Source organism: Erythrolamprus reginae, chromosome 5, assembly GCF_031021105.1.
Source record: "Erythrolamprus reginae isolate rEryReg1 chromosome 5, rEryReg1.hap1, whole genome shotgun sequence".
Lineage (NCBI taxonomy): Eukaryota > Metazoa > Chordata > Lepidosauria > Squamata > Dipsadidae > Erythrolamprus > Erythrolamprus reginae.
Genome location: NC_091954.1, coordinates 84,516,896 through 84,543,099, shown reverse-complemented (window position 1 = coordinate 84,543,099; position 26,204 = coordinate 84,516,896). Strand labels below are relative to the sequence as shown.

Here is a 26,204-nt window from a genome sequence, read left to right as displayed (position 1 = left end):
TTTTACTGAGTGGGGGTTGTTTGTGAGATTTTGTTTATTTAGTTTGTATACGAGGTTCGGATTCTTTTTGTCATATGGATAGACTATAAATCAAGAAAGGTAAAGGAGATTTAAAAGAGTGAAAAAGTAAAGTAAGTAAGATACAAATAAGTAAACCTGGGATCTAAAATTTTGTGGTAATTACAGCATTGTACTATATCATGAATTATTTATGAAGTTACAAAAGTAATATATTACTTTTCAAAGAAAGATCGAAAAATCACTCTTAAGTTTTAACTAAGAATATACCAAACCATGCCAACTGAAACTCGAAGGGATTAATTATAGAAGCTGGCAGATGATACAAATAAATCTCTCTCTTTTTTGCAAAAAAATTCTTAAATTAAATTTATTTATTTTAAAGAGTGTGGGGATTCTAACACATCTGGAAATGGGACCAATTTTATGGAGTATGCTATACTGTTCTGGTGACTCATTACAACATATAAATTTGCTTGGTAACCACCATTTTCTGTTAATCATGAAATTATCTGATGGTAATTAAACTAATTATTTATACTAAAAATTTGTGTTTGAAAATTAGATGGTCTGCTGAGTTGGAAGTGTAGTTCTTTAATTTCTCAGGTTTCCTGGAAATAACAAGCTGCACCAGTCCATCTGTGCTGGGAAAGATGTGCATGAAATATTAAACATTTCCTAACAGATAATCACAATGATTCATGAGATATTAGAAGCTAATATATCAGTGAAAAATTCTGTTTTATCCTGTCCTTCTTACACACTTACATTCTACAAAGGTTTGAAATCTTTATTGAGGCTTCATCAACCGAAAATAGTATTCCCCAGGACCCCCACACAGGAATCAGGGCAAGATCCAATCAGTTTAGTTTCCCAAGTCAAGGGAAGGGGAAAAAAACCAATACAAGTCCAGCAAAGACAAATCCACAGTCTAAAACACAGATCCCTATCTCCCCCCCCCATTTATTTACTCCCATCTCACTCCACTGGATCCCTGTAGGCCTTGAGCCTGCTTCCCCATTGGGTTTCTATAGGCCTTGGGACTGCTTCCGCATGGGTGCCACATCTTACTCCCCATCATTGCTTGCACACTTCTGGAGATCTCTGGAATTCCAGAGCTTGTGCTGGGGAAGAGGAGTAGGCCACTCCATTCCTTGCCATCTGTAGACTTCATGGTTTCATCCCTGAAAGGTCCCATGTGGCCTGCAGGGAAGCAGATGCTATTTTCAGAGCAATTGCAATTAATTATATGACTGCACAACATGAACTGCAGGGAAGTTGAAGAATGGAACAGACTGTTCTCCTTCCCAAATACATAAAAGGTTGCCAGAACTTTTAAAAACATGTCTTATTTTGGTCTTGATCAAATAAACCAATTTTACATTCCCTTCCTTTTACTTCTGAAAAATTTTAATCTTTAATTTATCTAAATATTATTCTTGTACTTTATTTTTCTCCAATTCTTCTTGGTCCTATTTTAAAAGCTTCTTTGAGGCTTTAACAAGTTTTACTGTAACTTGTAATTAAAAAGACATCATCCATTGGTTTATCATTTGTATTTCCTCTTTAATCTTGAAAACTTCAGGCAGCTTCTTTTGTATATTCAGTAAACAATCTTTATCTAGGTCATTCTCTTAGTATGTCACATGTATTTCCACTTTAAATACCTTATCTGTCTTGTAATCCCATCTTCATAATTAGTGTTTATATTGTTTATATTATATATATATTTAGTATTATATTGCTTCTGCATCATACAGTATTAGTTTCACATCTATTATTTCTTCATTAACATATTTTGAACATACCATAGTTTATTTATTCTTGATATTGTTAATATTATAGCTACTAATTTCTGCTCCTTCTTTGAAGATATCCTTTATTATTTCAAATGTTATAGCGTTTTGTGCCATTTTATACATTCTAATGCTAATTGAAACCAAAGCCAGGTTTCCAATTTTTTTTTGCCTGGAATATTTATTGAAGTGTGAAATATAAATGGTAAAGTCTTTAATCTTTGTTTTGATTTTCAGTATATAAAATAATTTTTGCTCCCACAATAAGCTACTTATTTTATATAGTTAGTTTCAAAAGCTTGTAGTAAAAATTTCAGTGTTCTAAATTTGTCTGGACTCTGAATTTATGTAGAACTTTCTTAATTCAAAATCTTATTTAGCTTTTTGCAATTTATTTCAATTTTCTTATTTCTTAAAATTATAATTAATTTTTCTTTTGTTAGAAATGAAGATAGACTCAACAGGTGGCTTTTCAATCTTTGTTGTTCCAAAGATCTCTAATAGCTTTAAAATGGCTACATAAGCAATTTCAGAAAGTTAGAAAGAGAGATTAGCAAACCTTGGGTCCTTTAAATAACTCAGCTGCGGTTGAGCCCTGATCCCTTCATTCTTGTACTCAAGCCCTTGGGAGACCACATGTGAACAATCTGTGAAGAAGTTCCAAAGATCCAGTTGACTCACTAGTCTACTCACCAATTCTACATTCTTTGCTACGATTATTTCCTTCACTTTTCTAGAATCATATTTAACTCACCATTGCATCCCCCATCAGTTAACTAATTTAATTTAATTTAATTTAATTTAATTTAATTTAATTTAATTTAATTTAATTTAATTTAATTTAATTTAATTTAATTTAATTTAATTTAATTTAATTTAATTTAATTTAATTTAATTTAATTTAATTTAATTTAATTTAATTTAATTTAATTTAATTTAATTTAATTTAATTTAATTTAATTTAATTTAATTTAATTTAATTTAATTTAATTTAATTTAATTTAATTTAATTTAATTTAATTTAATTTAATTTAATTTAATTTAATTTAATTTAATTTAATTTAATTTAATTTAATTTAATTTAATTTAATTTAATTTAATTTAATTTAATTTAATTTAATTTAATTTAATTTAATTTAATTTAATTTAATTTAATTTAATTTAATTTAATTTAATTTAATTTAATTTAATTTAATTTAATTTAATTTAATTTAATTTAATTTAATTTAATTTAATTTAATTTAATTTAATTTAATTTGTTTGACTTTTATATCGCTCAATCCCATGGGACCGGGCAGCTTACAACAATATAAAAATACAATACAATGGTGAAAGTCAAATATTAAATACTAAAACAATAGAAACCCATTATAAAACCCACTAAACTATCCAATCAACAAACACATACAAACACTCACAATTCAGCCATGACAAGGAGTTAACATTAACATTCACGGCCTCCAAATTATAAAGCATAATTTTGCTTTATGCTGATAGCAAAAGTCTCCAAAAGTCAAGTGGGTTTCAGCTGCAATCTTCGGGTCTTTGCACATTTATTACAAAAATTTATGAGATGATCAAAAGGCTTTCCAGTTATACTCATCACTATTACATAAATAACATCATAACCAAATAAACCGAAGTATCTAAATATTTAGGAATTACTTATCTTTCAGCCATTTATTTCTGGACAGAACAATCAAAAACTGTCATGGATTAGGTTTATAGGATTATTGACGAAAACTATGTGTTTTCCAGGCAACAGAGGTAATAGCAATATACCTATTACTATAAACATATATATCCAAAGTGTTTTATGGTTCCCAGGTTTGCTTTTATAAAACCCCAAGATCCCTCTTGAAGCAGTCCAATCAATTTTTTTAAAAATAAACAGTATATCCTGAATTCTTTGGGTTATATCCAATGCTATGTTATGACTGGAAATGGATATACCTTTAGAAAGGTTCATAATATGGCAATTTTTTTGTTGCAGCAGTGAAATCTGATCAGGGCTCTTTGATCTCCCTGACTACTCTGGATATTTTCTCTTTCTCTTGGCTAGATAAATAAGATATCCTCCAACAATTTAGAGTTTGAGAAAACTAACTTACTTGAAACAATGATTCCCTAAAATGGCCTTCACAGCACAACTGGATCACAATCTCTTTGAATTTTGGGGATAGTTTGGGTAAAACACTGTTCATTTCCTCTAATTATATAATCAAATCTCATATATGCTGCATTAGGTACTTCCCCCACTCCTGGTGAAATTTAAAATAGAGCCATCTATATTATAAAAGGAAGATATAACAATATTCCAATCCAAGAGAGATTATGTCCTTGCCAGTTGAAAGGTATTGAATCTGTTTTGCATGTCTTATTGCTCTACAATTTACACAGCTTGGTGCTCAAACTTAATATCCCCCTTGCTGTTAAACTATCTTGGCTGGTTGGATGTGGAGAAACCTTCCTTTTGGCTGAATAATCTAGAAAACAGCTAAGATTTGTGCAGTTGTTGCTATGCGGAGGCAACTGTTCAAATATTGATCATTTACACTTGCCTATTTGTTTTAGACAGTGTATAAGATTAGCAAGTTTTCTTGGATATAGACAAACTTTTATATTAAAAAACTGCTTAATGATTTATTTATTTTTAATAGAGTTTGCCCTAGTACCTCTTGCTTTCTCTTATATTATGGGGAAAACTGGTTCAATAAAGCAAAAATGTTCCTTTCAATTAGATTATCTATGATTGACCTATCCAGATTCCTAAGAGGTCAGTAAGGGGTGAGTACAAGTGCACTAGAGTGCCTTCCGTCCCCTGTCCTATTGCTCTCCTATATCTCCTATACCTTTCTTCTATTTCTATATCTCTTCTATTCTTTCATTGATATGTTCTATTACTATATCTTCTTTTCTATTCTTTCTTAGATATATTTTACTATGAGTATCTCTTCTATAACCTTCATCATGTATTTTACTATGTGTATATATATATATACACCCACTAAAACCCTCATTGTGTATTGGACTAACTAACTAACCAACTAACTAACCAACTAACTAACTAACTAACTAACTAACTAACTAATTGCCCTGAGCTTTGGCTCCCTCCCTTATAATTAGAGCATGGACTACAATGGCATTTGCCCTTCCAAGTGAACTCTGGAAGTAGAGTACTGTTAAAATCTTGTTTTGAACCATTCAGATTTACCTACATGAGATGGATGGTGTAGAAATTTTATAAATAAATGAATAAAAGTCTGTTGCATTTTGTATCTTGCCTTGTATGTTTTTTTTAAATTTAACTGAACTTGATTATGAACTGTATTAAGAATGTATGCATTTATTTTCTTAAAAAGCAATAAATTAGAAGTCATCTAGGGAGGGATCAGACATTTTGACGAATCTTTGAGCTTGTGAATGTGCAAATGTTTTGACAGATTGCATTCAAATATCTAATAAAGATTACTTATTACTTTATTTATTGATATATTAGGTTTTTTTTAAATCATACCTTATTTTTTGCCTAAAAAAGAAGTGAACTTATATAATACTCTTTCTTCCTCCTGTTTTCCCCACAACAACAACCCTGTGAGATGGGTTGGGCTGGTAAATAGAGCTTAGTCAGCTTTCATGCCTAAAGTGAGACTAGAACTCACAATACAGTGAGTGATCCCTCTATTATCGCGAGGGTTCCATTCCAAGACCCCTCGCGATAATCGATTTTTCGTGATGTAGGATTGCGGAAGTAAAAACACCATCTGCGCATGCGCGCCTTTTTTTTCTATGGCCGCGCATGCGTAGATGGTGGAGTTTGCGTTCCCCGCCGCCCACGCAAAGGGGAACCCCCGATTCGGCTGCTCGCTGCTGCTGCGCTACCGAGCAGATCAGCTGCTGGGCGGCCGAAGGAACCTTCCTTGGGTCTTCCCGGCCGCCCACACAAAGGGGAAACCCCGGCTCCTCGCTGATGCCCGCCGCTCGCCCCGCCCGCCAGCAAGAGGGGGAAGATCCAGGGAAGGTTCCTTTGGCCGCCCAGCAGCTGATCTGCTCGGCGCAGCAGCAGCGAGCAGACGAAGATCGGGGTTTCCCAGCCGCCCACGCAAAGGGGAAACCCCGGCTCCTCGCTGATGCCCCCGCCCGCCGCCCGCCGCCCGCCAGCAAGAGGGGGAGAGATAGAGAAAGAGAGAGAAGGAAAGAAAGAGATGAGAGAGGGAGGAAGAGAGTGTGAGAGAGGAAGAAGCAAGATAAAGAAAGAGAGAGAGAAAGAAAGATGAGAAAGGAAGGAAGAGAGTGACGTCATCGGGTGGAAAAATCGCGATATAGCGTTTCGCGAAGATCGAGATCGCGAAACTCGAGGGATCACTGTATCCTGGTTTGTGGGACAGTACCTTAACCATTATGCAAAACTGGTTTTGTTTCTGGTCTGGTAAAGAAAATAATTTGATACCATGTTATATTAGTAATTACTAATTAGTAATTAGTTTTTCCCCCAAGGTTCGGATAGTCTCAAAATGGGTGAACAGTGCAGTCAGGCAGTACAGAAAGCGAGTAGAATGCTTGGCTGCATAGCTAGAGGTATAACAAGCAGGAAGAGGGAGATTGTGATCCCACTGTATACAGCGCTGGTGAGACCACATTTGGAATACTGTGTTCAGTTCTGGAGATCTCACCTACAAAAAGATATTGATAAAATTGAACGGGTACAAAGACGAGCTACAAAAATTGTGGGAGGTCTTAAGCATAATATTTATCAGGAAAGACTTCATAAACTCAATCTGTATACATGTTAATTAATAAAACAGATAAGGTAAAATTTAAGAAAGCAGAAGTGAAAGGTATCTGGCTATCAGATCATGCTCCTTTGTTAGCTGTGTTAGAGTTAGAGGTTTGTAGTAAACAAAGAATTTGGAGGTACAACGCCATCGTCTCAGCAAATGAGGAGAGTAGAATTAAATTACAAAGGGAACTTAATGGATTCTTTTGTACTAATGCAACAGGCGAGATTAAAGAAACAATAGTTTGGGATACACATAAAGCAGTGATGAGGGGTAACTGCATTAGTACGGAAGCTTTCCTTAGGAAAATCCTGGGATGCTAAGAGAAATAATTTATTAAAAGAGATAGCTTTAATCCAAGAAACCTTAAAAATCACAAGAAATAGAGAATGGAATTTATTACTATCATTCAAGAAAAAGAAACTACAATTACTGGATGAGGAAAGTTGGAATAAAATGAAGATGATTATGAAACATAGAATTAGAAGTTGGAATAATAAATCAATGAAGCAAATGGTACATTATTTGAAAAAAAGAAAAGAGAAATCTTATATTCCTGCTTTAAAAGATAAGGATGGTGTAATAAAACGTAGTAATGTAGAAATGGAAAAAATAATGAGAGATTTTTATGGGGAATTATATAAAAAAGAGCATGTTGTTTCACAAACCTCAGAGATTAAAAAAGAATTAAAGGAAGAGAATAGCCAAATGTTAAATGCAAAAATTACAAGTGAGGAGATATCTAGAGTTATTAAGGGATTGAAACTTGCTAAAGCCCCAGGTCCAGATGGTTTTACTGCTGAATACTACAAAGTGTATATGAATGAATTATTACCATATATGGTGAAATTGTTTAATAATGTAATGGAGACTTTTGAAACTCCACAGACATGGAAAATGTCAGAAATTATAACGGTCCCAAAACCAGATCGTGATTTAATGGATCCTAGTTCCTATCGCCCCATTAGCCTGCTAAACCAGGATTACAAGATATTTATGAAAATATTGGCAAATAGGGTGGAGAATATATTACCAAAAATAATTGGAGGAGATCAATACGGATTTGTGAAAGGAAGGAAAATTTATGAACCAATAAGAAACGTGATCAATGTCTTACACCATGCTACCAGTACCAAAAGAAAATTAAGCATTTTAAAATTAGATGTTTATAAGGCTTTTGACAAAGTTAACCATGATTACCTATTTCAATTATGTAAAGACTTAAATATGGGAAACAAATTCTGTAAAGTTATAGAAACAATATATAAGGATAACGTGGCTCAAATTAGAGTAAATGGCAATAGAACAGAAATGGTTAAAATTCAGAATGGAACTAAACAGGGTTGCCTACTATCCCCAATGCTATTTGCATTAGCAATTGAGACATTAGCAAACAAAATTAGAAATGATAAAGAATGGAGAGGCTACCAAATAGGGGAACTTGAATTGAAATTAAACTTATTTGCAGATGATGCTATAGTGATGTCTGAAACCCCAATTGAAATGATGAAAAGAATAATGATACTACTTCAGGAATTTAAAGATCAATCTGGTCTTAAGGTTAATATAGAAAAATCAGAGATAATATGTTTAAATACTGGCCCTAAAGAGCAAATTGAGATCCAAAAAATTTCAGGATTGAAATTAGGTTGTAAAAAAATGAAACATTTGGGAATTTGGTTATTTAAAAATCCAATAAAAATAACAACGGCCAATTATAACTTAATATGGAAAAAAATCCAGAAGCAGATTAAAAATTGGAAGGGCAAAAAATTAGGAAGAATGGCTAAGATTAGGGCCCTTAAGATGATGATAATACCAAAAATGATGTATTTGTTTCAGGTTCTACCGGGTAGTTTTCCTGAGGCAAAATTAAGAGAATGGGATAGTAGACTAAATTTTTGGATTGAAGGAGACAAAAAATCTAGAATAAGGAAGCATTGGCAGTTTGCACAAGAGAAAGAGGGAGGTTGGGGCAGCCCATGCTTAGTACTATATAGAAATGCATTTCAAATGGAAAGGTTAATCGAGCTACAGTTATGGGGGGGAAAGAAATGGGTAGAATTAGAAAAAGAAATTAATAACATAAATAACAAAGAACTACTATTTAAAAATTGGAGTAGAATTGAAATCGGTACCTTAAGTGATCCTTTTAAAGCATGTTTAGAAACATGGCTTAAATGGCAGAGGACAAGCGGAATAAAAGTATGCAAGTTATCAACGTTACATGGATTAAATATAGGGGATGATGCTAATCTAAGTAGAATTATTAAAATACTAAATAGTAAAGGGGTAACGAGAATTGAACAATTATATGAGAAAGATGGAAGAGTTAGTAGAACCAGATTGGAATGGTGGATCGGTAAACAGAATTGGTTGCAGATCAATGCAATATGTACATATTTAAATAAAAGTGAGAATAAAGAAACCTTCTTACGAGAAGAAAATAGTTTAGAAAAAATAATAAATGAAAAGATAAATGAAAGTAAAGCACAAGCCAGCAAAATATATAGGATGTTATTGCAAAGGGAAGAAGAAGTAGCTAAAAGTTTAACAAGATGTTGGCAGGATGATTTACAAATAGATGAAAGAGAAATGAAAGAAATAATAGAAAATATAAATAAGATTAAAAATACGATAGTTAAAGAGAGGAGAAGAAAAATCTTACATAAGTGGTATTATACACCTGTACAAATTGCACACTTCCAGGGGAAAGAGAAGAGCAAATGTTGGCATGGGTGCCAGAAAAAAGGAATATTTATACATATGATCTGGGAGTGTGCAGAAATACAGAAATTCTGGAAGGTAGTCCAGAATGAAATTAATAAAATGTTAAACATTAATTGGATTATCATAAAAGAAACAGCAATTTTAATTAAATATAGGGAATTAGGAGAATTTAAGGAAATTAAAACTGCAGCATTGGAAAGTGCTCAAGCGGTGATAGTTTTAGGATGGAAAGATTCTACAAAATGGACAGTACAAAATTGGTATTGGTATATGGTGGATCACATATATTTTGAAATTATGGAAATAAGATTAAATAATTTTGATGAGAATAAATTAGAGAAGCTGATGGTGCGATGGAACAAGGTAAAAGATTATATGTTAAGTAAAATCTGTGATGTAAATACGAAAAATAAACTACAATCACTCTTTTAGTAAAATTTGCTCAAGATAGAGCCAAGGATTAATAGATAGATAAACAAGTTAAACCTCTTTGAATCCTCCTGTAGGGGTGGTGGGGGTGATGGGGGGGGGTGTTGTTTGGTGATGGGCACAAGCACTGTGCACTGTTATATGTTTGTTTTTTGTAAACCTATAAAAATCAATAAAAATTATATTTAAAAAAAATGTATAGTCTGGAGGACAGAAGGGAAAGAGGGGACATTATCGAAACATTTAAACATGTTAAAGGGTTAAATAAGGTTCAGAAGGGAACTGTTTTTAATAGGAGAGTGAACACAAGAACAAAGGGACACAATCTGAGGTTAGTTGGAGGAAAGATCAGAAACAACGTGAGAAAATATTATTTTACTGAAAGAGTAGTAGATGCTTGGAACAAACTTCCAGCAGACGTGGTTGGTAAATCCACAGTAACTGAATTTAAACATGCCTGGGATAAACATATATCCATCCTAAAATAAAATACAGAAATAGTATAAGGGAAGACTAGATGGACCATGAGGTCTTTTTCTGCCGTTAATCTCCTAGGTTTCTGGCTAGATATGAGACCATATATGGCATCTGGAATAGTTTTCTAACCTTGGCTCTAGTTTAGTTTTCCTCACCAGAGGATTCTCAGTCAATGTACCATTATGAGAAAATCTAGCATAGTGAGAGCATTTTTGGAAGAAAGCGAATGGAAAGCTTCAGAGAGAAAGTCGTTCTTTTAATCCAAGGATTATTGGAGCTTTGGGCAAAGTAATTGGCAACGTGGGATGGCAAAGCAAAAAAAAAACCCCTAGCTTAGCAGGATTGTAGAGTACAGCCTGATAGAAGAGCCAACTATAGAGATGCCTGCAGAGAAAACTATAATTGAGCAATCTTACTCTGTGTAAAGAACTATAGATAATAGAAATAGAGTGTAACTTACAGAGAAGTCTTCATGTTTTGCATGCATGTTCTGATTTTAAATATTAGGGAAAATAAAGAGAAGAGTGTTAATCTAAAAAGGAGTTTGAAAAAAACATGACAAGAATGAAACCTTTTCTGCTTAGCTGTCTGCTGAAATGGAATGCACTGAAAGCTCTCCAGAGGGGAGGGATAATGCCAAGAAAAGAAAGGAGGAGGATTCTTTCAATAGTATTTCTTTATTCTTAGAATTTGATCATTAAAACGAAATAAGAGATGACGTCAAAATATATTTTGGAAAGAAGTTTTAAGATGGAAAGCAGATGCATGCTGGCTCATAGATATTTTGATGCCAAGTGTTTCTTTGATTATAATTGTTGAAAATTGATGACACATTTCCTTCCACTTTGAGGTGAGACATAGAAGAAAACTGTACTGTACAGCCTGAATAGGCAATGAAAAACAAAAGACCTTCCCCAAACCTCCTCCAGATCTACTAGGACAGAGGTCTCCAAACTCGCCCACTTTAAGACTTGGTGACTTCAACTCACAGAATTCCTCAGCCAGCTTTGCTGCCTGGGGAATTCTGGGAGTTGAAGTCCACAAGTCTTAAAGTGGACGAGTTTGGAGACCACTGTACTAGGGTCACCCAGAAAGTAATGCACCACATTTTTTTCCTTCAACAATTATTTATTGAACACAATGAAACTTACATACAAGAAATAATGATGTTTCTTCTAAACTCCCTATTTTTCCACGTATTCTCCATCCCGTTCTATGGCCTTCCTCCAGGGAGACACAAGGGCGTGAATGCCCTGTCGGTACCAATCCTTGTTCTGGTCACAAAGCCATTTCTGCACTGTGCGAATCACTTCTTCGTCATCCTCAAAATGTTTTCCACGACTATTTTTAAAATTTATTTATCTATCTATCTATCTATCTATCTATCTATCTATCTATCTATCTATCTATCTATCTATTTATTGGATTTGTATGCCGCCCCTCTCCGTGTACTCGGGGCGGCTAACAACAGTGGTAAAAACAGCATGTGACAATCCAATACTAAAACAGCTAAAAACCCTTGTTATAAAACCAATCATACATACAAACATACCATGCATAAATTGTAGAAGTCTATGGGGAAAGAATATCTCAGTTCCCCCATGCCTGACGGCAGAGGTGGGTTTTAAGGAGCTTACGAAAGGCAAGGAGGGTGGGGGCTATTCTAATCTCTGGGGGGAGTTGGTTCCAGAGGGCCGGGGCTGCCACAGAGAAGGCTCTTCCCCTGGGTCCCGCCAAACGACATTGTTTAGTTGACAGGACCCGGAGAAGGCCCCTGTGGGACCTAACTGGTCGCTGGGATTCGTACTTCTGTCGACTGCAGATTCTCCATAAACTGTACACAAACATTTGTGAATGTTCCCAACAGTTTCTTTCTCCACAGTGAGAAATTCAATGACGACATGCTGCTTGTAACGTACATCATTTACAGACGCCTTTTCGAAACACTGCTGCAGCTATGCTGTCTGAAAAAACGCAAAATTTACACATGCACTCCTGACAATTCAAATAATGTATATCTAAAGTTCGCATTTGTACCATAACTGTAGGCTGAGAAAAAAAATGTGGTGCATTGCTTTCTGGGCGACCCTCGCAGTTCATCCTATATTAGCATAGCATTGTTCACACGTTGTGGGTCAATTTAAGGAAATGTTTGCTGATACAGAAGAGGGGATTGTTTAGAATTACAGTAGAATACCCTGTTTCCCCGATAGTAAGACACCCCCAATTGTAAGAGGTATCGGGGGTTTCAGGGGGGTCGGCTAATATAAGCCATACCCCGAAAGTAAGACATATGTCTTACTTTCGGGGAAACATGGGGGTATTGCCGGGGGGGGGGGGAAGCCCGTGATGTCGCTTCCAAGCTCCCCGCGCGCCCTTCGCCTCGCCGCGGCGCCACCACCTCCTCCCCAGCTTGGCAAAGCGAAGGACGGCGCTGGTCCGAAGCGAGCCGAGCGGGCGGCGGCTTGCAGCGAAGGCGCTCGTCCCAGCAACCGAGTCCTGCCGAGGCTCGGCTGCAAGCGGCCAGCGAGGCCGACCGGCTCCGAGGCGAGCTTTCGGGGAAACACGGGGGTATTGCCGGGGGGAGGGAGCCCGATGACGTCGCTTCCAAGCTCCCCGCACACCCCTCGCCTTCGCCTCGTCGCGGCGCCACCGCCTCTTCCCCGGCTTGGCAAAGCGAAGGACGGCGCTGGTCCAAAGCGAGCCAAGCGGGCAGCGGCTTGTAGTGAAGGCACTCGCCCCAGCAACCGAGTCCTGCCGAGGCTCGGCTGCAAGCGGCCAGTGAGGCCGACTGGCTCTGAGGTGAGCGGCCGGAGCTGCGCCCTCCTTCGCCCACCTCCTTTCCAGCAGGCGGGTGGGGCTGCCCAACTGCGCAGAGCGGCTCCTAGCCTCCAGACACACGCTTCCCTGACACGCGTCTGCGGCTCCACGCGTGCACGCCGCTTGGAGCCCTGAGGTTGAACTTGGAAAAGGGCTCATGAGGCTCCTGTCCCGCGGCTGCCCTTCTGGACTCTGGGGAGATGCCTTCGGGAACGCGACCCTTTCAATTTTTTTCCAATGTAAGACATACCCCGAAAGTAAGACGTAGTGGGGCTTTTGGGGGTAAAAAGAAAGTAAGACACTGTCTTACTTTCGGGGAAACACGGTAACAGATACAAACAATTGGCAATTGAAATGTTGGAAAAAGTTAACTGTTCTGAAAGAGACAGTGATAATTAGTTTCATACTCTTGACATGAAAATTGCCAGGATGTGTCGATATTTTGCCTGAAGTCGAGTTCAGTACAGTGCTGACTTGACTCTGCTTATCCTTACCACATACTTGTGGTCCTTCAAAACGAAGAAGAATGGTCTACAATGTAAGCGTATTGCCCCCAACAATCTGACTTCATTTTACTGACCTCAGAATATGGAAAGCTGAGTCAATCTTGAGCCCTATCAGGATCGAACTTCAGGCTGTGAAGTTAGACTACAATGCTGCATTCTAACCAATGTGCCACTATTTTGTTTTATGCAACATGGTTTTATTTTTGAATAATGTCATTTCTATAAAAACAAAACAAATCATATAAGTATAATATGATTTCTAGTCTCTCTCTATTTCTTTCTTCCAATAAAAAAAAACTTAAGCTAATAAAAACAAACAAAAAATGGTGTGTCCCACTTCTCTCTGTTTGCAAGGAGGATTTTATGAAGGAGTGCTCCTTTTAAAGGACATGGCCTATTTACTGGCTTATATTTCTTCTGCTTCAACATTATTGAGTCAGATGGGCGGATTTTCAGAGTCAAAGTAGCATTTCTTCCTATTCCTGGATCCAAAAAACGTCTCCTCTTCAGGTTCAGTTTGTATTAAATTTAGTTTCTGGGGGAAAAAATAAAATGGAAGGAATATGATTCTAATTTGCATCTGGAGTTCCTGCATATCCCCAACATTATTGTTATTGTTATTTATTAGATTTGTATGCCGCCCCTCTCCAGAGACTCGGAGCAGCTCACAACAACAAAACACAGTACAAATACAATGATTAAAAACAGTTTTAAACCCTTAATATAAAAACAGTCATACATAAAACAGAACGGCCTGGGCCAATCAATTTCCCCATGCCTGATGGCAGAGGTGGGTTTTAAGGAGTTTGTGAAAGGCAAGGAGGGTGGGGGCAATCCTGATCTCCGGGGGGAGTTGATTCCAGAGGGTCAGGGCCACCACAGAGAAGGCTCTTCACCTGGGTCCTGCCAGACGTCATTGTTTCGTCGACGGAACCCGGAGAAGGACAACTCTGTGGGACTTAATCGGTCGCTGGGATTCGTGTGGCTGACTTGAGTATTGTGGTATATGCTTAAACAGGTTGGAAAATAGAATGAAGCGAGCAAGTGAGGGTCAGAGGAATTGTCACCTCTTTGGCCATTATGATTATGGAAGGGGTTGCCCTTTTAAATAGAAAGACAGTTTTGTAAGAACCTGGTGGGAGTAGTTATAGAAAATTGCTATAGGCAGTTCTTTTGCATTCTGTCTCTGTTGTAGGGAGAAAAATGTCAAATTGCATTGTTAAAGTCACCTTGGCTTGCATCTGTCTGCAAATCTCATGCTAATTGAAGTGACAATGTGATTCCCACCCTTCCAATTCTGCAGTTACTGTCTTGTACCATATTTTTATGGAGTAACATATGCAAGCTAAAATTTAAGATTATTCTGGGATGAATACAGAATCAGATAAAAATAGAATATATGTTACATTAATTTTTGTTTGAAAGTTCTGTATCTCAGCTCTTATGGTATTTTTTCTCCACTAAATTCTTTATTTTTATTTTTAGAATATACATCAACATCAATACAGGAACAACATGGCATCTGGGAATCATTCCTTTTGGGACAAATGGCAATACTAATACAATAACATTTGTTACATTAATCAAATATATGAAACCCTAGTATTAATATACATATTTGTTTTAAGGTAGTTATTTAAAATTCAATGTTTCATTTCAATGCCATTTTAATGCCAATCACAATATTATTTTAGTTTACATAGTACTGCCATCTTTCACCTCTAACTTTTCTCTCTAGTTGTTTTTGTTCTATTGTATGAAAATATGCGTGCTAATATTTGCCCTATTTCTTATTTCTGCCTCTATTCTAGTCAGGTCACCATTACTAATCCTAGTGTTAATAGACTTGTTTATGTTAAGATATAGTCCTTTATTATTTAATTATTCAGTGTTTCAATGCACCATTCTAGTGCCAAACCATATTATATAAACATACTTAATAATACCATCTTTCAACCTCAAATCTTTCCATCTAGCTATTACTTTATATACTTTATCTTATTTCTAACTCTATTCTAGTTTTTAATCAGGCCATCATTATATAAAAAAAGAAAGAAAAAAATCATTTCTGTCAATCATCTCTTGGCCATTGTAATACTTGGATTCTTGTCTCTCTCTCTACATCTGCATCTTCACTCGTCATTCTAAATATTTCTCCCATCTCTAATCCCCTATGCTGCCAGACCCCTATCTCCCTTTAAACCTGCTCATCCAATTCTATTTTTAAATCTCTTACTTTTCCTTTGGTTTCATTTCATTAATCATTATTATCTTGATTATCTTCTCCTTCTCATCATCTTCCTTTATTTGCTGGTTTGTCTATTGTGTCTTTTTGTCCATTTTTATGTTGTCTCCTCTCTTTCCTGGAATTTTTGATCTTCATACATTATAAGTTGCAGGGTATTTTCTATTTTCCCATTTTGAAATTTCCTTTATTTCCCCCTGATCAAACTTCCATATGATAAATATTCAGATTTTCCATTTAAAACATATTTCATAAATTAAAATCATTACTATCTCAATAGATCAGTAAATAATAATTCAGGATTACTCAATCATTAATTGTAAAATCTTTCTTCTACATGATATTAATCTTGCATAAGGAGAAACCATACTCTAAAAAAAAGGTAAATCTGTTCATATTAATTATGTAGAACAAATGATTAATGCCAAAATTCATATTATTATATTATCCTAACTTTTGTATTGTTTTAAACAAGTCAGCATTAACAATCCTCTTGGGTATGATGAGTATACAGTAGTTGGAATAAAAGTTTCATTACAGAGTTATCCCCACTTGAAGCAACATTTTATTACAAAATTACCTCTTTTGTTACAAAAATGAATCAAATTTAAATCTGTACCTTACTTTACTCACAAAATATGTTGCTGGCTTGCTGGAAGACTTCTATTTCTGAGCAGGAGAGAAAACCATGGTTCCTTCCTTCCGAAAGTCTCTTCAACCCTCCTACCCCTTCTCCCAGTGCTTCCTTTCTACGTAGAGGAGGAGCTGTGATTGGTTCAGCCTGCTGCCAATCAGGCAGCTCTCTCAGTGCCTCCTTTCGGTGTAGAGGAGGAACTGTGATTGGTTCAGCCTGCTGCTAATCAGGCAGCTGAGGGGTGTTGCCTGCTGGGCTGTAGCAAGAGTAGAAGCAGCCATACAAAGAAAAAAGCTTCGTGTTGCAAGAGCCATCAGGTTTCCTTCCTCCCTGCCTTTCACATCCAAACTGCGCAGCTTTGGAAAATGTAGCCACCATGGAACCGGAACAGGTCAGAGAAGGTCAGTGACTTGAGTATAAGCCGAGGTTGGATTTTTAGCACATTTTTTGTGCTGAAAATCTCGGCTTATACTCGAGTATACATGGTATATCAACCAGGAATTTTGACCATTGAGGTTCATCACACTTGAAAGATGCTTGGTTGCGAAAGGAAGTTCTAAGTAAAGCCGATGACGGTCACTCAGATATTTTAGCAGATTAACATTTGTGACAAGACTGACATATCTTATTCTGTGGTACTAAGAATTCCATTATTGTTTGTGTTTCAGTTTGTTTCAGATCCATGTGCCAGCAACCCTTGTCACCATGGCAACTGCACTACTAATGGGGATGGATATCTCTGTGTTTGTAATACTGGCTATGAAGGTACAAACTGTGAATATTCATTTTATGGTTCCCCGGTGTCTGGGTGGACAGAATCAGAATTGCCAAGTGAAAATAGGCCAGGAGCAGCCACCAGGGAACCGGATATTATTCTGCCACGAGCCCAGGCAACAGTGACACTACCGACATGGGAACCCAAGGAGGGACAAAAACTTGTGGATCTCAAATGGGATGAAGTAGAAGTAAGTTTTAAAAAAAGGAATAAAAACAAAATATGTACCATAAATTATGTACGAATGAAATCCAGGAGGAGCTTTAGAAGAGATTGTTTCTATGTGACATTATGTAGAAAGCTGGAAGGATCAAGAGAAATAACTAAGAATTCTGTTTGTGAAATTTGTGGTGCAAAATGTTAAGTACAAATTATCTTAGAACTTGGTATAAATTTTTAATATTTTTCTAAGAAGTAATTAATTTTAATGAATGCCACCAGCATTGTTGTTGATCACAAACCATATTTATTACTAAATACATAAATTATTTAATACCACCAAATGGACATTTGGAGGTATGGAGAAATTCTTTATTCTTTGCAATATTCCCCCCACTCCTACCCTGTTTTAGTTGTGCAATTTTAAAAAGTTTTCTCTTGGTACTTAATTTTTCAATAAAAGATCACAGAAGAAAATGGGCTAGGAGTTAATTAAGTTTGAAATGCATACTGCCTGCATAATTATTATTTTTGTATGCATTAGATAGCATTATATTCAGTTGGTTATTTGATTTTATAATATGGTAAAATATGGTATTGGATTTTCATCAAATTTCAGTTTAAGGGATTTTTCAAAAGAAAACTGAAGATATATAGATATGCTATAGGGAATATATAGATACCTTATAACTGTGTGAATGTGACCTAAAAGCATTGTTAGGGATAAATACTTTAATTTGATAATTTATTTTGCAAGATTGTTTTTACGCTATTTAAAATCTATTGAAAATATTAATTATCTGATGCTGTTTTATTTCTCAGGTCCTACAGAAAAAGGAAAATTATATTTTATACTAAGAATGGGTAAATTAGTATTTAAAATATATCATCTCATTTTTAAAAATTTGCTTTATATTATTCATTTGTATATAATAAGCTTTCTGGGGGAATGCTAATTCTTTTGAATTTTTCTGTTATAAGAGAATTGAGCTAAACAACCTAAAATCTGGGAATCAAAAATAAAAATTAAAAAAAATATATTGAGAGCATTTTTAAAAGAGGCAGGAAATACTTCCAACTTAGGTAGTAGCTTATATATTCTACTGAACTGCTGCTAAATTTGCAATGTAAATCAATGTAAAAGACATATTACTAGCATACTTTGTTAACACTTTTTAAAGAAGTGCTACCTGAAAATGAAACATTTTACCCACAAAAATAAATAAATTACCTTATAATATTTCTTTTCCACCTTGGCAAGAAGTAATGGCTCTAGTTTATATTATGAAAAGTCTTTTCTAATAGGAAAAAAATTGATAAGTGATCTTCATTTTGCTGGCATCAGGTGATTTGTTTGTATTTCACACTACACAACAGTAAGATGCTGAGAGATGCTATCGGCTATCTTGCTGTGTGTTCCCGAAAGCCAATGAATTTTCATTACCTGCTTTTTTAAAGGATTGTGTTGCAATCTATTAGGAATCTAGGTTACTACAATATGAAAATCCCTTTGTGTTTTTCTTAAGAAAACCAGATCCAAACCAATATATTTTCAAGCTGAGCCTTTTTGTTTGCGCATCTGTTGCTCTATAAAGCTTCAGAAAGTAATTTTTCCAAAATCTATCCAATAAATGCATTTCAGTTTTATTACATTTTAAAACCAATTTTTGGGTTCTGTTTAAAAACTGTTAGTTATATGGAATGTCTCATATTTATGCACACTCTTTATAGATAATCCCTGATGTAGCCTGTGGAAATGCCAGCTCCAATAATTCTGGTGGGGGTCGCCTAATATCTTTTGAAGTTCCACAAAATACTTCAATAAAGTAAGAAACTGCTGTTTTGCATAATTACAGATAAGTTTTAGTTAATGTTTATTGTTTGATCCATCATTTGAAATTTTCTGTATGAATGGAAAAGAATTGCAGGAACACAGTGTAAAAACCTTAACGTATCTTATGTCACGATTAATTAACCAATTTCTTTCCTCCCCCAAAAGGGCTTGTTAGTTTTCTAGTTGTGATGCCCAAATGTTCAAATTTTTATTGTTTCATTGGAATACACAAAAAACTTATTTTTTGTCACTGTTTTCTCATGCATGGAAATAGGGTAATGCAAGGTCTTTGAAAGAGATGCTTTGGTACATGCAAGGGCCGATATGAATTTTTTTCCAGATCATTAAAGCAATTTTGCTTTTTCCCTAAGCTCTCATGGCTGCTTTCAATGTTGCCTCTGCAGTCTTAGAATGCAAGTGCATGTACAATTTTTTTGCTTTGCCTTTTCCCCACAATCTTGAAGGAAAAGGCATCAGGCAGCACATGCTTTTCTAGGAGTGGACTAGCCTTTCAGATATCAATGTTTTTTAATTTGTTGAAAAGTATGATAGTTTAAATCCAACACAAAGAGAATTCACTAGACTGAGAAATATTACAATAGATTAATTATAGAGTTTTCCATCATCTGCAGATATTTATTGTTAGGGGAAGAGCCTTCTCTGTGGCGTCCCCGGCCCTCTGGAACCAACTCTCCCCGGAGATTAGAACTGCCCCTACTCTCCTTGCCTTTCGTAAGCTCCTTAAGACCCACCTTTGTTGTCAGGCATGGGGGAACTGAGACATCTCCCCCGGGCATATACAATTTATGAATGGTATGTCTGTATGTATATTTGTTTAGAAAATGGGGTTTTTAAAATATTTTTAAACAGTAATTTAGATTTGTTGTAAATTGTTTTCACTTTGTTGTGAGCCGCCCCGAGTCTGCGGAGAGGGGCGGCATACAAATCTAAATAAATAAATAAATAAATAAATAAATCCTAAAGTTTTCAAGCAAAAGTAATAGGATTCAAGTTCCATGATACCTTACAGAAGAGGACACAAAGATTTAGCCTTTTGAATACATATTATTCCAAAGCGGTAGCTTTGGAAGAGGCAACTTATGTTAGAAAGTATGGTGGAAGTGGGACATTATGTTGAACTCCACATGAATGTTGGTATCTAATATAAAATGGATATAATATATTAAGAAGATTAAATTCTTGTTTTGAGCTTCCAAATCTCATATTTGGAGTAGTGTGTTTAAAATATTTGGCTATTCAATTGAAGGTGCAGTGAAAGAATAAGGGGCAAATATTTAGTAGAAAGAATTATTCTTCATTTACAAAACTTGTTTCAGGCTAAAAAAGCCGATTCTTTCCAATAATTATTTGGGAAGTGACATGAAACCAAACCGCGTATCATTAGTAGAAATATGGGTTTGACCTCAGCAAAATTAATATTTACAACATAGAGAAACAAAGCCAAGCCATAATTGCTTTTTTAGAAATATAAAAATGCTAAATATTTAATAGTTGTTCTTGAGCCAAAATAATGTGATTAATTAAAGCTGCAATTTTAATCTACTGTGACTGATTGACTGGAGTTGCCCTCCAAGGTTACTGCTCTAGAAATGCAGGACCATTAAATTTTAGCTGCTGAGATAGTAGTAATGGATTGGATGTATATGCAGGCATTTATAAGATTTATAATCTTTTCCGTCTGTGTGTGTGTGTGTGTGTGTGTGTGTGTGTATGTCTTCAAAGTTACGGTACTTATTTATGAGAGAGATCTTTTTCTAAGCTTGACATGACTTCTCACCCTCCCCTCTCAGAATTAATTTAGCTTCATATTTTTCATCTGGCTTTTCCTTTGTCTTTCTCTCAAGTTCCTAAAGCCAATCTCTTCTTGGTCTATTCATACTTTAAAGATATTCAAACGTTTTCTCTGTTTCTCAGCCAAATGTTGATTCTTTCTTCTACTATTCTCATATTTTTGAGCTCATTGTTAACTCATGTGTCCCTAACTGCTTTGCCAGAGCCTTTCCACCAATTGTGTGTAAACCTTGTTTGTTAGATGGTTCAACGAGGAGCTCCGGGAGTTGAAACGCCAAAAGAGACGTCTAGAGAAGCGATGGAGGAAGAGTAGGTCTGAATCCGATCGAACACTTGTAAGAGCTTTTATTAAGACTTACAAAGTGGCGCTCAAGGCGGCAAGATGCGCGTACCATGCCGCCTTGATTGCATCAGCGGAATCCCGCCCGGCCGCTCTGTTTAGGGTGACCCGCTCCCTTCTCAACCAGGGGGGAGTTGGGGAGCCCTTACAGAGTAGTGCCGAGGATTTTAACACGTTTTTCGCTGATAAAGTCGCTCGGATCCGGGCCGATCTCGACTCCAATTGTGTAACAGAGTCGACTGACAACGAGTCAGTCGAGGTGACTGGGGCACGTACTTGTCCACCTGTCTGGGAAGAGTTTGATCTGGTGACACCTGATGAAGTGGACAAGGCCATCGGAGCTGTGAGTTCCGCCACCTGTTTACTGGATCCGTGTCCCTCCTGGTTGGTTTCGGCCAGCAGGGAGGTGACACGGAGCTGGGCCCAGGAGATTACCAACGCTTCCTTGGGGAGGGGAGTTTTTCCATCACTCTATAAAGAAGCGCTTGTGCGCCCCCTCCTCAAGAAGCCCTCCCTGGACCCTTTATGGGGAAGGTTGTCGAGAAGGTGGTGGCACTCCAGCTCCAGCGGTCCTTGGAAGAAGCCGATTATCTAGGTCCCCAGCAGTCGGGTTTCAGGGCCGGTTACAGCACGGAAACCGCTTTGGTCGCGTTGATGGATGATCTCTGGCGGGCCCGGGACAGGGGTTTATCCTCTGTCCTGGTGCTCCTTGACCTCTCAGCGGCTTTCGATACCATCGACCATGGTATCCTTCTGCACCGGCTGGAGGGGTTGGGAGTGGGAGGCACTGTCCTTCAGTGGTTCTCCTCCTACCTCTCTGGCCGGTCGCAGTCGGTGTTAGTGGGGGGCCAGAGGTCGACTCCTAGGTTTCTCCCTTGTGGGGTGCCTCAGGGGTCGGTCCTCTCCCCCCTGCTATTCAACATCTACATGAAACCGCTGGGCGAGATCATCCAAGGACATGGGGTGAGGTATCATCAATATGCGGATGATACCCAGCTTTACATCTCCACCCCATGCCCAGTCAACGAAGCGGTGGAAGTGATGTGCCGGTGCCTGGAGGCTGTTGGGGCCTGGATGGGTGTCAACAGACTCAAGCTCAACCCGGATAAGACGGAGTGGCTGTGGGTTCTGCCTCCCAAGGACAATCCCATCTGTCCGTCCATCACCCTGGGGGGGGAATTATTGACCCCCTCAGAGAGGGTCCGCAACTTGGGCGTCCTCCTCGATCCACAGCTCACATTAGAACAACATCTTTCAGCTGTGGCGAGGGGGGCGTTTGCCCAGGTTCGCCTGGTGCACCAGTTGCGGCCCTATCTGGACCGGGACTCATTGCTCACAGTCACTCATGCCCTCATCACCTCGAGATTCGACTACTGTAATGCTCTCTACATGGGGCTACCTTTGAAAAGTGTTCGGAAACTTCAGATCGTGCAAAATGCAGCTGCGAGAGCAGTCATGGGCCTACCTAGGTATGCCCATGTTTCACCATCACTCCGCAGTCTGCATTGGTTGCCGATCAATTTCCGGTCACAATTCAAAGTGTTGGTTATGACCTTTAAAGCCCTTCATGGCATCGGACCAGAATATCTCCGAGACCGCCTCCTGCCGCACGAATCCCAGCGACCGATTAGGTCCCACAGAGTGGGCCTTCTCCGGGTCCCGTCAACTAAACAATGTCGGTTGGCGGGCCCCAGGGGAAGAGCCTTCTCTGTGGCGGCCCCGGCCCTCTGGAACCAACTCCCCCCGGAGATTAGAACTGCCCCTACCCTTCCTGCCTTCCGTAAACTCCTTAAAACCCACCTTTGTCGGCAGGCATGGGGGAACTGAAACATCTCCCCCGGGCACGTTTAATTTATGCATGGTATGTCTGTGTGTGTGACTGTTAGTATATGGGGTTTTTAAAATATTTAAATATTTTAAATTTGTTTGATTGCTTATGATTTGTTTTTACATGTTGTGAGCCGCCCCGAGTCTTCGGAGAGGGGCGGCATACAAATCTAAGTAATAAATAAAATAAATAAATAAATAAATAGATGCTATTTATAGGTAGGAATAGATTGGCCTTCCTAATCCTAGTGCCCGTGGCAGTCGCCAGAATTCTTAGCTACTGTGGGCAATGGCAGCTGTTTCAACATGTAGGGAAATTGAGAATACCTACTGTAGAGGAATATATAATAAAAAAACATGTGACACATACAGATAGAATTGTCGGCTATCAATAAAATTAACTGCCTTGGAAATGGCTCTGGGTTGGGCCGAGAGGCAAATAAGGAGCTGTGATGTTCCTTCAATACACCAGGGTGATTTGACACAAAAATATGTAACCCTTCCCTGGTGCAGAGCTGAAGGGATTGGATACTGTAGCCTAGAGGATAATTCTCTGCCTTACAAGGCAAAGGTTGCAGGTTCAAGTCCCAGTGGGTATGTCTAGCTGATGAGGCCAAAATAAGGCCGAAATAGATCTATCCTAATCTCCCTTAATTTTCAAATTCAGCAAAAAAACATATATATATATGTCACATGGGTTTCTTTTTGCTGAATTTGAAAATTAACACACACACACACACACACACACACACACACACACACATATATATATATATATATATATATATATATATATATTCGTAGATTTTCATGGGTACAGGTATGAAGGTCTTGGCATATTTGGGTTTCTTCCTGTGTAAGTTTCAGAGATTTCTGGTGATGTTTCAACGAGGTCCCGCTCGTCATCTTCAGGCTGGTGCTTTTGTCCGTGTGTTCACTCTGGCATAAGAACAAAAGCACCAGCCTGAAGATGATGAGTGGGACCTCGTCAAAAGATCGCCAGAAATCTCTGAAACTTACACAGGAGGAAACCCAAATATGCCAAGACCTTCATATATATATATATATAGCTACTGATTTAAAACTGTGTGACAGCCACAATTCCCCAGTCCATATAGTTAACCTCTTCCCTAGTTGAGGAATCCCTAGTTAAGAAGTCCAAGGAGGTCCCATTATCAATGTAACATGTTGCAAATATGCATATTTTAACTTTTTATTACAGTATTTTGTATTTCTAAGCTGCCCAGAGTCTACTATGAAAAGGGACAGCTATAATAAATTTATAATAATGATAATAAATTGTCACATTAAAATATTAATAACTAACATCATCATTATTAAAATAAACATGGCAAGGCAAAGTACTACTGGGCAGTGCATTTTAAAAAAAGCAGACAAAGTAGATGGCAAGATCCGGCAAAGGCTAAGAACAAAAAAGTTGAAGAAAGAGACAGAGGGGCTAATTCTGGCTGTACAAGACCAAGCCTTAAGAACAAAACAAGAATTGAGAAGACGGCAACAGACAGCAAGTGGTGCTTCTGTAAAGAAGCTGAAGAAATAGTGGCATGGCAAAGTAGCAACAATGGTGCACTAAAACGTCTGCAAGAAATACCATTTTCCTGCAAGCAAGAACCGGTGGGGACACAAAACAGACCAAGTATTAGAAAATGAAAAGGCTAAAGTGCTCTGGGACTTTAAAATTCAAAAGACAAGCACTTATCACATAAAACTCCAGACTTAAAAATTGTTGATAAGAAAGACAAAAAAAATCTGAATAGTGGATGTTGCAGTATCCAAAGACAGTAGAATAAGAGAGAAGAAAACTAGATAAAAATCACAAAATACCAATACTCGCAAATAGAAATAGAACAACTGCATTCGTTTGGCAGGACCTGAGGGAGAGCCTTCTCTGTGTGGGCCCTGGCCACAGCTCCCCACAGAGATTCATACTGCCCCCACCCTCCTTGCCTTCCGTAAAAGTCTGAAGACTCATTTATGCCCCTGGCCAATGAATATGTTGAGAGAATGTTGAGTGAATGAATGGAATGATTGGTTTTTTTATGCTTTTGGCAACGGTCCTTGGAAGAAGCTGATTGTCTAGGGCCTCAACAGTCAGGATTCAGGCCCGGCTATACCACAGAAACTGCTTTGGTCGCGCTGATGGATGATCTCTGGCGGGCCCGGGACAGGGGTTTATTCTCTGTCCTGATGCTTCTTGACCTCTCAGCGGCTTTCGATACCATTGACCATGGTATCCTTCTGCGCTGGCTGGAGGGGTTGGGAGTGGGAGGCACTGTTCTTCAGTGGTTCTCCTCCTACCTCTCCGGTCGGTCACAGTCGGTGTTAGTGGGAGGTCAGAGGTCGACCTCTAGGTTGCTCCCTTGTGAGGTACCTCAGGGGTCGGTCCTCTCCCCCCTGCTATTTAATATCTACATGAAACTGCTGGGTGAGATCATTCAAGGGCATGGGGTAAGGTATCATCAGTATGCAGATGATACCCAGCTCTACATCTCCATCCCTTGTCCAGTCAGCGAAGCAGTGGAAGTGATGTGCCGGTGCCTGGAGGCTGTTAGGGTCTGGATGGGTGTCAACAGACTCAAACTCAACCCTGATAAGACAGAATGGCTGTGGGTTTTGTCTCCCAAGGACAATTCTATCTGTCCATCCATCACCCTGGGGGGGGAGTCATTGACCCCCTCAGAGAGGATCCGCAATTTGGGCGTCCTCCTCGATCCACAGCTCACATTAGAGAAACATCTTTCAGCTGTGGCGAGGGGGGCGTTTGCCCAGGTTCGCCTGGTGCACCAGTTGCGGCCCTATTTGGACCGGGAGTCACTGCTCACAGTCACTCATGCCCTCATCACCTCGAGGCTCGACTACTGCAATGCTCTCTACATGGGGCTACCTTTGAAAAGTGTTCGGAAACTTCAGATCATGCAGAATGCAGCTGTGAGAGCAGTCATGGGCTTCCCCAAATATGCCCATGTTACACCAACACCCCGCAGTCTGCATTGGTTGCCGATC

At 38.0% G+C, this 26,204-nt stretch overlaps 1 protein-coding gene across 1 annotated transcript in view; it reads left to right on the top strand.

Annotated features, from left to right (window-relative positions):
- DNER (delta/notch like EGF repeat containing) overlaps positions 1 to 26,204 on the top strand; it is a 152,608-nt gene that overhangs the window by 58,756 nt on the left and 67,648 nt on the right. The window contains exons 2-3 of the mRNA XM_070754090.1: positions 17,102 to 17,398; positions 19,099 to 19,193. Of these exons, the coding sequence (XP_070610191.1) occupies positions 17,102 to 17,398; positions 19,099 to 19,193 (392 nt within the window). The remainder of the gene's footprint in view (positions 1 to 17,101; positions 17,399 to 19,098; positions 19,194 to 26,204) is intronic.